This window comes from Eschrichtius robustus, chromosome 19 (genome assembly GCF_028021215.1).
Source record: "Eschrichtius robustus isolate mEscRob2 chromosome 19, mEscRob2.pri, whole genome shotgun sequence".
In the NCBI taxonomy this organism is placed as follows: Eukaryota; Metazoa; Chordata; class Mammalia; order Artiodactyla; family Eschrichtiidae; genus Eschrichtius; species Eschrichtius robustus.
This window is the reverse complement of record NC_090842.1, coordinates 64,841,326-64,856,192: the sequence shown is the minus strand read 5'-3', so window position 1 is coordinate 64,856,192 and position 14,867 is coordinate 64,841,326. Positions and strand designations below refer to the sequence as shown.

General features: G+C 40.7%; 1 protein-coding gene across 1 annotated transcript; it reads right to left on the bottom strand.

Moving 5' to 3' along the window:
• Window positions 1–2,107: 2,107 nt before the first annotated feature.
• On the bottom strand, window positions 2,108–14,199 carry LOC137753002 (zinc finger protein 665-like). Its single transcript, XM_068527948.1, has 4 exons — window positions 14,134–14,199; window positions 10,656–10,745; window positions 8,037–8,163; window positions 2,108–4,618 (listed from the first exon to the last, which is right to left on the bottom strand). Exons 1-4 carry the CDS (start codon window positions 14,182–14,184, stop codon window positions 3,189–3,191), a joined length of 1,698 nt encoding a protein of 565 aa, XP_068384049.1. The 5' UTR covers window positions 14,185–14,199; the 3' UTR covers window positions 2,108–3,188.
• Between the last annotated feature and the right edge of the window lie 668 nt (window positions 14,200–14,867).

Sequence of the window (14,867 nt, the reverse complement as noted above, 5' to 3'; positions counted from 1 at the left end):
AGCATTTCATGAAGAAATATACAATTTCTTCCAGAAAATAGACCATGAATATTTTAAACTCAATTTCTGAGACTACTATTACCATGGTAACAAAAATAAAGGCATTTGAAGAAAGCCATAACTACTAACTAAATCCCACATAAAAAATATGCAAAAATTCTTACAAAATATTAGTGATAGAAATTAGCAATATATAGAAAGAGGGACTCCCCTGGTGGTCCAGTGGCTAAGACTCCAAACTCCCAATTCAGGGGACCCAGGTTCGATCCCTGGTCAGGACACTAGATCCCACATGCTGCAACTAAAGATCCCGTGTGCCACAACTAAGACCTGGTACAGCCAAATAAATAAATATTTAAAACAAACAAACAATATACAGAAAGAACTGTACACGATGACCAAAAGGGGTTCACTTGAGGGATGCAAGGCTGTTTTAATGTTTAAAAAACAATCAACATAAATCACAGTAGCAACAGATTACAGTGGAAAAATCATAGCATCCTATCAATTGATGCAGAAAAAGCATTTGACAATATTCAACACTCAGTTTGAGCTTTGAGAGAAACAGGAATAGAGGGAAATTTCCTCAACTCAATAAAGAACACCTAAGAAAGCTTACCTTACAACAAACATCATTCTTAATGGTGAAAGACTGAATGCTTCCCCCACAGAGACTGGGGATAAGACAAGGACGTCCGCTCTTACCACTGTTAGTCAACATGCAATTAGAAGTTACAGCCAATGAAATAAGGGAATAAAAGGAAATAGAAGCGATAAACATCAGAAGATATACTAGTGTATCCATCAGCAGGAGGTATCGTTGTGGTGGTGGGTTGAATAATCACCTCCCGCCACCAAAGGATAGCCACATCCCCACCCCTGTAACCTTCAAGTGTTAAGGATCTTGAGATGAGAGATTATCCTGGATTATCCGATAAACATGGTATAATCAGAAGGGGTTGAATAAGAAGGATGCAGTTGGACTTAGTCACAGAGAAGCTGCTACTGTGGTGGAAGCAGGACGGAGATAAAAAGATATTAAGATGGTACCTGGCTGACTTTGACGATGGATGAAGTGACAAAGCATATAAGCAGTCTGCAGAATTTGCAAAGTGCAAGGAAATAAGTTCCTCCCTGGAATGTCAGGGTTACGGTTCTGTTAACATACCCATTTTAGACGTCTGACCTGAACTGAAAGAGAATAAATTTTATTGTTTTAATCCACCTAGTTTGTGGTAATTTCTTACCGCCTGATGAAATAAAATGTATATTTTAAGGCAAGACAAGAAAAAAATTAACATAAAATTCTCTGTTCAGGCCTCCTCCCTCCCAAATGTGCAGCGTGCATCTGCATTACACATTAACCACAACTCCTCAAACTGGGAGTGCCTGCCCAACCAACCGGAAAGGTCAAATTTTTTTCCTTTCTTTTGACACTAGCAATTTAACTTCTTAAAAGAATAGCGTTCTTTCCCAACTCTGTAGGGGGTCATGGTGACTTGCTGCTCGCATTGTATGTACTTACCTGGACTACGTATCCTTGGTGAACTTTATGTAAAATATCAGTATGTCATTTTGATGCACGATCCTTTGTCTCGAAAATGTGTATGACTGTACCTTGAACGCTAACAGCTGGAACAGTTCTCAGAGCTTTCTGAGAATCTGCTTCCTGGATTATAGCCCTCAATTTGGCGCGAATAAAATTCCCCTTTTTTTTTTCTTCTTGATAGATAATTGAATTTTCGTCAACAAGCCGCATTAGGAAACTAATGAAATGATATATACAGACAAGTCCAAGTCCAAGAATCTATGAAAACCTCTAGAATAAGTGAGACTAGTTAAGTTCTGAGGATAAAAGATCAACATTCAAAAATCTATTGTATTTCTATAGAGTAGCAATTAACACATGGAAACAAGTTAAAAATAACATGTCCGATTATTCAAAAAAGAAAAAGTAGAAATGTGTTAATCAAACAAAACGTTGACGAGATTTTGATGCTGAAATCCATAAAATACTGGTGAAAGAAACCAAAGATCAGACAAATAAATAGACATACTACAGCCATTTATTGGAAGGCATAACATAGAAATGATGTCAAATGATCGCAAACTCATAGGCTTAATGCATTTTCTATCAAGATATTTTGTAGGCACAAACAAGATTTTTCTAAAACTTATATGGAAAGGCAAAGGAACTAGAATAGCTAAAATATCTGAAGAAGAATAAATTGGTTGGAATCACTCATTCAATTAAAAACTTCTAATAAGATAAAAAGTAATCAAGACTGATATTTGTGGAGTGAGACATACAGAACGATGGAACAAAACAGAGAACCCAGAAACAGCCCCACACAATTACTTCCAACTGAGTTTTGACAAAGGTACCAAGAAAACTGAATGAAGCAAGAATCTGAAAAAATTACACCATATCAACTGATCTTCCATACCAGGAAAAAAAAATGAAATAATCTCCACCAAAACTTCACACCTGTACAAATATTAGCTCAAAATTGGTCACAGCTTTAAACGTGAAATGTAAAACCATACTACTTTAAACTATAAGAGATTTAGAAAAGAAACCATAGGATAACATCCTCAGGATCTATCTATATATCTACCTAAGTTTTAACATATTTTGACTTGTAATTTTATTCTGCAGTATGCAATATTTCAGACTAAACTTGAGACTTAGTTATTCCTCATGTGAATGCTCTCATGTGGATTCTGTTGTGAAAAGTCTTGAAGAAATTTTAAATATTCATTACGTTTGTAAGGTTTCTTTCCATTATGAATTCTTTGGTGAATCCTGAGGGGACACTTGCTTAAAGGCCTTTCCACATTCAGTAAATTTCCCTGGTTTCTCTCAGGTGTAAATCCTCTCATGACATCAAAGCCATGAATGTTTAATAAAAAGCCTTTCCACATTCATTACATGTGTAAGGCTGCTCTCCAGTAGGAATCTTGCGATGTTCTGTAGTTTTGATCTGCGGATAAGAGCCTTTATACACACATTATGTTCTTGTGGCTTCATCAAAGATGTATATTCTGATGTCTAGTCAGTTGCGAAGTCTGTACAAGTCCTCTGTCCTATATGTTACCCTGACGTAATTTCTCTTTAGTGTGGACTCTCTAGTGTCAATCCATGCTTGAACTTGTATTATTTTGCCACACTCGTTACATTGGTCAGGTTACTCTCTAGCATGAATTCTCCGATGACTTACGAGGCTTGAGTTTTGAGTGAAGACCTTGCCACACTCACTGCAATGGTAAGGTTTCTCTCCAGTGTGGATTTTCTTATGTCTGTTGAAGTTTGAGCAATGAATAAAGGATTTGCCGCACTGATTACATTTGTAAGGTTTCTCTCCGGTATGAATCCGGCGATGACTAGGAAGGCTTGAACTCTGACTGAAGACCTTGCCACACTCATTACATTTGTAAGGTTTCTCTCTAGTATGGGTGACCTGATGATAAGTAAGACTTGAATACACACCAAATGCTTTGCCGCACTCGTTACATTTGTACGGCTTCTCCCCAGTATGAATTCTCCGATGACTTACGAGGCTTGAGTTTTGAGTGAAGACTTTCCCACACTCACTACATTTGTAGGGTTTCTCTCCAGTGTGCATGACCTGATGTCGAGTGAGGTGGGAGCTCTGATTAAAGGCTTTGCCACATTTATTACATTTGTACGGTTTCTCTCCAGTATGAATCCTGCGATGATTAGTAAGGCTTGAACTCTGACTAAAGACTTTGCCACACTCATTACATTTGTAAGGTTTCTCTCTAGTATGGACGACCTGATGATAAATAAGACTTGAATACACACTGAAGGCTTTGTCACACTCACCACACTGGTAGGGTTTCTCTCCGGTATGAATTCTGCGATGACGTACGAGGTGTGAACTGTAACTGAAGCCCTTACCACATTCCTCACACTTGTGATGTTTCCCTTTCGTGTGGATTCTTCGATGTCTAGTGAGATGTGAGCTCTGATTAAAGGCTTTGCCGCATACATTACATTTGTAAGGTTTCACACCTGTGTGGATTACCTGATGGTTAGTGAGTTGTGAGCCATGATTAACTGCTTTGTCATACTCATCACATTTGTAAGGTTTTTCCCTAATGTATGCTTTCTGGTCTTGTGTGAGTAATGAAGAATGCCAGAAATCATTCCCATATTCATTAAAAATGTTGGTTTGGACACTCGGAAGAATTCTCTGAAGTACTGAAAATGAGGAACCACTGTTGTTAGACTTCTCAACTTGATGATACTCATAAAATTGCCCTTCAGTTGGAAATATCTGCAGTTCAGCCAGATGTGACTGAAAGCTTAGTCCCAGCCTGTTTTCAATAGGCTTGTTTCCTTCATCTCTTCTACCATGTTGATCTCTTCTACCAGTGAGATTTTTTTTATGGGTGACAGGCACTCCTCTGTAATTTCTTTTGTCACTTCTCCACTGGTACTCAAAGTCACACATATTTCTCTGGATTTCCCTATAGCCATAGTCCTCAGTCTCATAGCGTTCATGTCTTTCCAACAACACTGTTTGCAACATTTCCCCCGTATGACTGTTCTCTTTTGGTGCTGATTCCTTGATCACACATTTAAGAGAGGTATCTACAAGACATAAAGAATCGTATGTCTCCTATTAATTACAGTTTGGAAAGAAATATTTCATATTGAAGAACATAATATTATACCAGAAGTACTACATATTTTGAACAGTTAAGAAATGTTGCAACCATGATCTTCAGTTTTTAGGAACACAAAGGGAATGAGATTCTTTTATAAAGAAAGGGTGGGACTTCCCTGGTGGCGCAGTGGTTAGGAAGCTGCCTGCCAATGCAGGGGACACGGTTCGATCCCTGGTTCGGGAAGATCCCACATGCCACAGAGCAACTAAGCCCATGCACCACAACTACTGAGCCTGAATTCTAGAGCCCACAAGCCACAACTACTGAGCCCATGTGCCACAACTACTGAAGCCCGCGTGCCTAGAGCCCATGCTCCACAACAAGAGAAGCCACCACAATGAGAAGCCCGCGCGCCGCAACGAAGAGTAGCCCCCGCTCACCGCAACTAGAGAAAGCCCACGTGCAGCAACGAAGACCCAACGCAGCCAAAAATGAATAAATTAGGAAAAAAAAAAAAAAAGAGAGAGAAAGGGTGATTACATGTATTTCAAATTAATTTTAGGGAAGCCTACTTTAAACAATCAATGGCTGAAACACCCACAGTGTACCCATGTTAGCCCTGAAAGAAGGGGTATTTTTGTACCATGACCCCAAAGCACATACCACTTCACAGAAAACATATGGCGGTTTCAGATTTGAAGAGATAAAGATATTACACATATCTACTGCATATCGATTGTGCACCAATAAATGCTAAAGCACAGTACTCTAATGGTAAATAAGCCATAACAATTTTAACTAATGAGTAATATAAATAAATGGCAATTTAGAAGTGGAAATGAAGTTTAATAAAACGATGTTATAAAAATACAGTAATTCTCTGAATACCAGTTATAAAAGTCGTAGAACTATATTTACTCAGAATGGCCATTCTGCAACACTAACCAGTGATGTGAGTCAGTTATACTGCATGATACCCACTGAAAAGCCATCATCTATAAGTCATAATTAAAATTAGCAAACAGTGATAAAACATGATGGAAAAGAATGTATATATGTGTAGGCATAACTCAGTCACTCTGCTGGACAGCAGTAATTAACACAACATTGTAAATCAACTATACTTCAATTAAAAAAGAAAGAAAATTAGTAAATAAAACATTCTAGTAACCTATGATAAAATCAGGGTATAAATAATAAGTAACCACAATTACACAAAACTATTGTTTGTGAAATTCTCAACAAATCCTTCTGAAGAAAAAAAAAAGCAAGGGCTTCTGTTCCAGAACCAACACAAAACGAGAACTGAAATTTACATTAAGACCACTGACTTTTTGAAAGAGAAAGACAAATACCATGTGCTATCACTCATATGTGGAATATAAAATATGGCGCATGGGACTTCCCTGGCGGTCCAGTGGTTAGGACTCTGTGCTTTCACTGCCGAGGGTGAGGGTTCAATCCCTGGTTGGGGAACTAAGATCCTGCAAGCCACATGGCAAAAAAAAAAAAAAAAAAAAAAAGGCACAAATGAAACAGAAACAGACTCACAGACATAGAGAACAGACATGTGGTTGCCAAGAGGGAGGGTGAGTAGGGTAGATATGGATTGGGAGTTTGGGATTAGCAGATGCAAACTACTATATACAGAATGAATAGACAACAAAGTCCTACTGTACAGCACAGGGAACTATATTCAATATTGTGTGATAAATCATAATGGAAAAGAATATAAAAAAGGATATATACATATGTATAACTGAATCACTTTGCTGTACAGCAGAAATTAACACAACACTGTAAATAAACTATACTTCAATTTTTTTGGCCAAGCGGCTCGCGGGATCTTAGTTCCCCGACCAGGGATTGAACCTGGGCCCTCAGCATTGAGAGTGCAGAGTCCTAACCGCTGGACCTTCAGGGAATTCCCAACTATACTTCAATTTTTAAAAAGTTTTTTTAAAAAGACACTGTTAAGAAAATGAAAACACCAGCTACAGACTAGGGGAAAATATTTGCATGATAGATATCTCATCATGGACTTGTGTCCAGGTTATACAAAGAACTCTCCAAACTAAGAAAACAAACAATGTGTTTTGAAAAATAAGCAAGGGAACTATATTCAATAACCTGGGGTAAACCATAATGGAAAACAATGTGAAAAAGAATGTATATGTATGTATAACTGAATCACTCTGCTGAACAGCAGAAATGAACACAACATTGTAAATCAAGTACACTTCAATTAAAAAAAAAAGAGAATAAAAAAAAGTTAAAAAGCGTAGAGGCTAGGGAGTAATGGCATGTGGACAGTGTTTGTACTTACCAATCTGTGGGAAGATAAATGTATTCGGACACTTAAAATGTTGACTTAGGAAAAAAGAGAAACTGACTTAGCAAGTAGCATAATATTGTCCCATTCTTAACTATAGGACATGGGGCAAAAAGGAAGAGATCTAAAAGGGAGGGAGTGCAGGGACTTCCCTGGTGGTCCAGTGGGTAAGACTCTGCGCTCCCAACGCAGGGGGCCTGGGTTCGATCCCTGGTCAGGGAAGTAGATCCCGCATGCATGCCGCAACTAAGGAGCCCGCATGCCGCCAACTAAGACCCGGCGCAGCCATCAATCAGTCAATCAATGGGAGGGAGTACAATGATGAGGGAAGAAACCAGGTCTAGAAACACAGAGTAGAATAACTGCTGCCTGGGGTTGGGGGTTATGGAAATGGGGAGAGGTTGATAAAAGGGCACACAATTTCCGTCATAAGATGAATAAGGTCTGAAAATTTCATGTAAAACGTGATGACTATAGCGGATAATACTATAAAACTGAAATGTGCTACGAGAGTAGAACTTAAGTGTTCTCTCCAAGAAAAAAAAAAAAAAGTAAGTATGTGAGGTAACGTTTGTTAATTAACTTGATGGGAATCCTTTCACAACGTATATGTATATCAAATCATTGCGTTGTACACTTTAAATATATTACAATTTTATTTGACAACTATACCTCAATAAAGCTAAACAAACAATTTCAAAAATTCACCCACTGATTGTCTCCTTCTGAACGCACAGAGCGTAGTATGATATGCAGACATCTAGCTCTCTTCCAAGAACTACTGAATCAAAAGCACAGGGGTAGAAAAGAGGGAACTGGATATTTTAAGTTTGCCATAAGATTTTAAGCATTTTTAAGCTCTGGAATCACCCTTTATCATGAAATGGGAAGATCATACGAAGAAAGGACAAGTTCAAAGTCCTCATGCTACATTATGAAGCTTTTCATTTCTGAGTCAACAGGGCTTTGATCTCAGGCAGGCAGTGTAGGGGTTCCCAAGAGGCACACAAAGGAAAATGCAAAGATACCCAAGGACAGGTCCCGACTTCTGGAGGGAAGTTATCCTCACCCAGGGAGAGCAGGTTCCTGTAGGTCTCCAACATCACATCCCTGTACAAGGCCCTCTGACCAGGATCCAGGCATTCCCACTCCTCCTGAGAGAATTCTATGGCCACATCCTTGAATGTCAACTGTGCCTGAAATGAAAACACATTTCACCAACAGGCCATGAGGAGAGTCCTTATTTTCACACAAAATGAGAAGAGGAGAGAGAGGGGAAAGGATCGATTTGACTGAAGTGAGTATTGTTACAGATCCACTTACGGTATTTTTGAGCAAGTTATGTGTCCCTAATTTTGGTTTATTATACTTTTCCATAAGAGGTTATGATAGCCTCTAAATCAGTGTGGATTTCCCATTTTTGTGGACAATACAAGAAACACATACACACAATCAACACAGGATGATCTGTATAGAAATGTGAGATACGCTCCTCACACCAAGTAATATTCAATGTCTAGAGGAACAAGAGCAGGAATGACATCTTCAAAGATGACAATGCCTATAGTGGCTTTAAAGAAACTGTGATGACAGCAACAGTAATCTCAAAAAGTGTTTGAACACTTCTCATGTGCTACGCATTCCTCTAAATACTCTGCATGTACTAACTTGTATAATAACATAATACCAAATTTAAAAATATCTGACCCAGCGATTCCACTACTGGGCATATACCCTGAGAAAACCATAATTCAAAAAGACACATGCACCCCAATGTTCACAGCAGCACTATTTACAATAGCCAGGTCATGGAAGCAACCTAAATGTCCATCGGCAGAGGAATGGATAAAGAAGATGTGGTACATATATACAATGGGATATTACTCAGCCATAAAAAGGAACGAAATTGGGTCACTTGTAGAGACATGGATGGACCTAGAGACTGTCATACAGCGTGAAGTAAGTCAGAAAGAGAAAAACAAGTATCATATATTAACGTATATATGTGGAATCTAGAAAAATGGTGTAGATGATCTTACTTGCAAAGCAGAAATAGGGACACAGATGTAGAAAACAAATGTATGGATACCAAGGGGGAAAAGGGGGAGAGTGGGAAGAATTGGGAGATTGGGATTAACACATATACACTACTGATACTACATATAAAATAGATAACTAATGAGAACATACTGTATAGCACAGGAAACTCTACTTAATGCACTGTGGTTGCCTAAATGGGAAGGAAATCCAAAAAAGAGGGGATATATGTATATGTACAGCTGATTCATTTTGCTGTACAGTAGAAACTAACACAACATTGTAAACCAACTCTACTTCAATAAAAATTAATTTAAAAAACTTAAAAAAAAAAGATTTGAAAAGAATCTAAAAAAGAGTGGATATATGTATAACTGACTCACTTTTCTGCACACCTGAAAGTAACACAACATTGTAAATCAACTATATTCCAATAAAATTAAAATATTAAAATAAATAAATAAACAAAACAGAAAGACTCACAGACATAGAAAACAAACTTAAGGTTACCAAGGGGAAAGGTGGGGTGGGGGTGGGGATAAATTAGCAGTTTGGGATTAATATACACACACTACTGTATATAAAATAGATAACCAACAAGAACCTACTGTATAGCACAAGCAACCCTGCCCAATACTCTGTAATCACCTAAATGGGAAAAGAATTTGAAAAAGAACAGATACCTGTGTATGTATAACTGAATCACTTTGCTGTACACTTGAAACTAACACAACATTGTTAATCAACTATACTCCAATATAAAATTTAAAACAATTTTTTTAAATTAAAAAAAAAAAAAAAGATCTGGTCCCATCCATCTTAAGGTAGAGACAGCTGTGTCACAGACATTCTAAGAAATTTGCCTCAGGTCAAACTGCTAAAGATGGTAGAACAAACATATAAACCCAGGTGTTTAGATTCTGAATTTAAACGTAAAGAATTTAAGTCATATAAAAGCATCAAAGGTACATTGACAGAGGGTTCCCTGAGGAAACTTGAAACAAGTTCAAGGCTAACAACCTAGAACTACATAACATGTCATCATGCAGACATGCACACACACGCACATACATGTTACTCTTTTTATAACTATTTAACTCATTAATGTCATAGTGTAGAAAAAATTTAACACAATGAAAAATACTTAAGATATAATTTCAACAACTAAATAATATATAACTTACTTATTTATTTATTTATTTTTAATTTTTTTTGGCTGCGCCACGCAGCTTGTGGGATCTTAGTTCCCCGACCAGGGACTGAACCTGTGCCCCCCGCAGTGGAAGCATGGAGTCTTAACCACTGGACCGCCAGGGAATCCCATACCTAACTTATTTAGAAATAGCGGTATGTATTTTATAAAAACCACGGGCTTGTGCATCCACGCACTCATGCAGACACACATACACACTTAAATTTACTGAAATACGAGGTGTCTCTTGATGACCACAGTGGAGCTTCTTCAAGTTCCACGTCACTGGGTCATCATGAGACAGAATCTAAGCGGAGATGACAGTCCCTGAGGGAAGGACCCGGGTGACTGTGACGGTACAGGTGTCAGGCGGGATACTTCAGAGACAGACAAGATCGGCGAGTCCAAAGAAGGGCATTTCAGGAAGGTCAGAGAAATCAACTGACAATATGACTTTACCTGAGAAAGAGCCATTCCAGACTCCTCTTTCTTTCCTCTTCCTCCTCTTCCGGGCTTCTTCCTCAGGCAATATGAGTCTTTGAAGTCGACCTTGAAAGTGGAAAAGATGCCGTTGAATGCTTGGAATCAACACTCCCCCTTCCTGAGTCACCACCACACACACAGGGAAGACCTCAGCATGTGGAACAGACAGTCCCCTGCTGCCCACTGTCCCAGGAGGGACTCAGGACAGTAAACTCCCACACAGAGTCCAACACAGGAGTTTCCCCACCCTTTCCTTCAGATCAGGCTCCCCTCCTGGTGAGGCCCTCACGTACACAGCAGCAGCGGGCACCTCAGCTGGACCCGACGACCCCCTTCAGGTCACAGACCAGCCCTGGTCCATCCCCAGGCAGAGCAGAGCCCCCTTGCCTCTCCCAGAGGCTAATCTCAGCCTCAGGAATGGAAGATACAGAGCCCTGGCGCTCAGTGCAGGACACAGACCAGAATCATCTGGGGGCACTTTAAAACATTTCTGGGGCTATGCCCCACCCAACTAAATCTGAGGACACTCTTTGATGGGGGAGGGGTACAAAACATGTATGTGCAAAATGCCTCATCCATCTAATGTGAAGCCGGGGCTGAGCACCGCTCAGAGGGGGCAAGCCGAGCCCGTCTCCCACCTTCTTTCTGTCTCTTTTCGACCCGTGGTGAACTGCTGTCACCAGGATCCAGCCGTGGAAGGGGAAGGGGAAGAAGAAAACACGTCAAGCACGCATCATGGACCAGAGGTGGGGGGGAGGGTGTGGCTGGCATGTTAAATGGGAGGGAGGTGGTCAGAGAAGGCTCCACTCAGACGCTGACATCAGACCAAAGGCCTGGGGGAGGAAGCGTGTTTGCCACCTGCGTCTCCTGAGTCCGATAGTTCTAGGCAGAGAGACACCCCCGCGAGGGCCCTGAGAGTACAGACTTCATCCCTGGAGAGGGAAAGAGGGCTGGGTGGCTGGAGCAGGGTGAGGAGGAGGAGGCGGGCGGGAGGGGAGGTCCAAGAGGCACGGGGGGAAGCTGATGAGGAAGGGCCTTGGTCTCCAAACACGTTTCTCCCATCTCTCAAAAGAATTTTAGAAACTATGTATTGTTCCTCTCACTTTAAGTAAACATCTAATATTTCTTTTATCTTACACATTAAAACACTTACAAAGAATGTAATACATACTTCAGATCATGCCGAGATATTCACAGAGTCGCCCTTAACTGAGATGTGGAGGACGGCAGGGGGAACAGGGCTGGGGGAGGTCAAGACCAGTTTCGGACAAATTAAGCTGGAGATGCCTGTTAGACGTCCCCAGCAGAGATGTCGAGGAGACAGCTGGACACAGGATTGACAGTTTAAGGCAGAAGTCTGGATGGAGAGGATAAATTGCGAGACACGTAGGTGGTGTTGAAAGCCATATGACGAGATGATGAGGAAAGGCAGTGGGTAGAGACAGAGAAGAGGTTCCAGGACTCAAGCCTTGGGATGCACCCACATTCAGAGACCAGGGAGGTCAGGAATTCAGCAGAGGGAACTAAGAAGGGAACAGGGAGGGGGGAAGAAAATAAAACAAATAGGTAGACAGGCTTATAAAGGTTAGTGGGACGTCCTCAAAACCATGGAAAAAAAGTGTTTCAAGGAAGAGGGAGTGAGGACCTGTGCCACCTGCTGCTGACAGGAAAAGCAAATGTGCACAGGAAGTTAAATATTGGATTTAGAAACGAGGTCATACACTGTTGGTGGGAATGTAAACTGGTGCAGCTACTATAGAAAACAGTACGGAGGTTCCTCAAAAACTAAAAAATAGAGTTGTCATATGATCCAGCAATCCCACTTCTGGGCATATATCCAGACAAAACTACAAGTCAAAAAGATACATGCACCCCTATGTTCACAGCAGTATTATTCACAGTAACCAAGACATGAGAACAACCTAAGTGTTCATTGACAGATGAAGGGATAAAAATATATGGTGTGTCTACACACACACACACACACACACAATGGAATACTACTCGGCCATAAAAAAGAATGAAATAACGCCATTTTCAGTAACAGGGATGGACCTAGAGATTGTCATGCTGAGTGAAGTAAGTCAGACAAAGACAACATATGATATCACTTATATGTGGAATCTAAAATATGACACAAGGGGCTTCCCAGGTGGCGCAGTGGTTAAGAATCCACCTGCCAATGCAGGGGACATGGGTTCGATCCCTGGTCCGGGAAGATCCCACATGCCACAGAGCAACTAAGCCCATGCACCACAACTACCGAGCCTGTGCTCTAGAGCCCGCAAGCCACAACAACTGAGCCCGCGCGCCTAGAGCCCGTGCCCTGCAACAAGAGAAGCCAGCGCAATGAGAAGCCCGTGCACCGCGATGAAGAGTAGCCCCCGCTCACCGCAACCAGAGAAAGCCCGCGCGCAGCAACAAAGACCCAATGCAGCCAAAAATAAATAAAGTAAATAAATAATTTATAAATAAATAAATAAAATATGACACAAACTTATCTACAAAACAGAAACAGAATCATGGACATGGAGAACAGACTGGTGGTTGCCAAGGGGAACTATATTCAATATCCTGTATTAAACCATAACAGAAAAGAACATGAAAAAGTATCTATTATGTATATATATATATGTATATATATATATATATATATAAATGAATCACTTTGCTGTACAGCAGAAATTAACACAACATTGTAAATCAACTACACTTCAATAAAATAAATTAAAAAAAAAAAGAAACGAGGAGGCCACCAGTGACTCTGAAGAAGAAAGTGTCAGTGACACGGAGGATGCGAAAGCTTAACTGGATGAGGTTCAAGTGAAGAACTGAAGAATATAAACAAGTTTTTAGGGCCTTGTGCTCTGAAATGGAGCACAGAAAAGGGATACTTACTAGAGAGGGAAATGTAGTTAATAGAGAATGCCTTGTTTTAAAGATGGAAGAAAGGAGTGAATAAAAACTTTGGGGAGGGTGTTTAAGATGGACAATACCACCATTACAAATGACCAAAACATTGGGGTTAACATATACACACTACTATGTCTAAAATAGATAACCAACAAGGACGTACTGTATAGCACAGGGAACTCTATTCACGATCTTGTACAAGATCGTGAATAGAGTTATTCTTTTCTATAACAGAAAAGAATCTGAAAGAGAATATACATATATATATATATATATATATATATATATATATATATATACGAATAACTGAATCACTTTGCTGTACACCTGAAACTAACTCAACATTGTAAGTCAACTATACATCAACTAAAAAACACAAACAAAAAACAATACAAAAACGACAACAACAAACGACCAAAACAATTGCTGAGATAGGCAAACTAAAGATGCAGTGGAGGAAGGACACCATACTGTCTGGAGACTGTGAGTGGGGCTGGCAACTGGGGCACAACTGCCAGGTCAGACACACATCAAGTGCTACCTGTATGCCCTCTGGAGTGGCCTTCATTCTGGGGGACTGATTAGCCTTCATCACAAGTGACGGGGGAGCTGACCAGGAGCAGAGGGGGAGGGTGGTCAAGCTGAAGGTCCTTCACTCAGATCACTCTCCTCCCTCTCAAAAGGTGGCAAGGGCAAGTGCAAGTTCCGCCAGGATCGCAGTGAGCTGATCCACAGGTGGCTGCCACAGGAGGAGAGGAGACGCACGTTAGCAAAGAAAGAGGCTATCCTCGGCAGAAAGAGAAGAGGCCTCCTGGCTGCCCAGACTCCGCAATGGAGGAAGGATCCTGGTGTGTAAATTCTCACTTTGCTATGACATTGGCTTAAATGGTCACAGCCCCCAACCCCAGGGTCTTGGGATTGTGCAAACTGAGGGTTGAACAGCAGGAAGTGTGTGTGTCTGAACAGAAATTAGAGAGGAAGGTGGAAGGCCTGAAGGGAGGGGACACAGGAGAGGCACAAATAGACAAACCATGTTTCCAACCTCAGGTCACTCACCTGCGGAAGCATCAACTTCGCTGTTCTAGAGAAGAGAGCAAAGGGAGAGGGAGAAGGGAGTGCTGAGGGCAAGTGAGCTGGTCGGAAAGAAGATACCCTTTCTCTGAATATGACCCCACCGGCTCACCCTGTTCTATACCGGTCACTGCTGAAGAGAGGGTCCCCCCGTGAGGATGAACAGAGCTTCCCCTTCTCCAGTTCCCGAGTCTCCCTGCCACT

Excerpts from the sequence above, each read along its gene's own strand:
- LOC137753002 (XM_068527948.1), bottom strand. The coding sequence starts at position 14,184 with ATGAAGGCTAATCAGTCCCCCAGAATGAAGGCCACTCCAGAGGGCATA. Across the intron at positions 10,746-14,133 it reads CCACTCCAGAGGGCATACAG|GTCGACTTCAAAGACTCATA; the intron begins GTAGCACTTGAT and ends TCCACTTTCAAG. Across the intron at positions 8,164-10,655 it reads CTGGAATGGCTCTTTCTCAG|GCACAGTTGACATTCAAGGA; the intron begins GTAAAGTCATAT and ends TTTTCATTTCAG.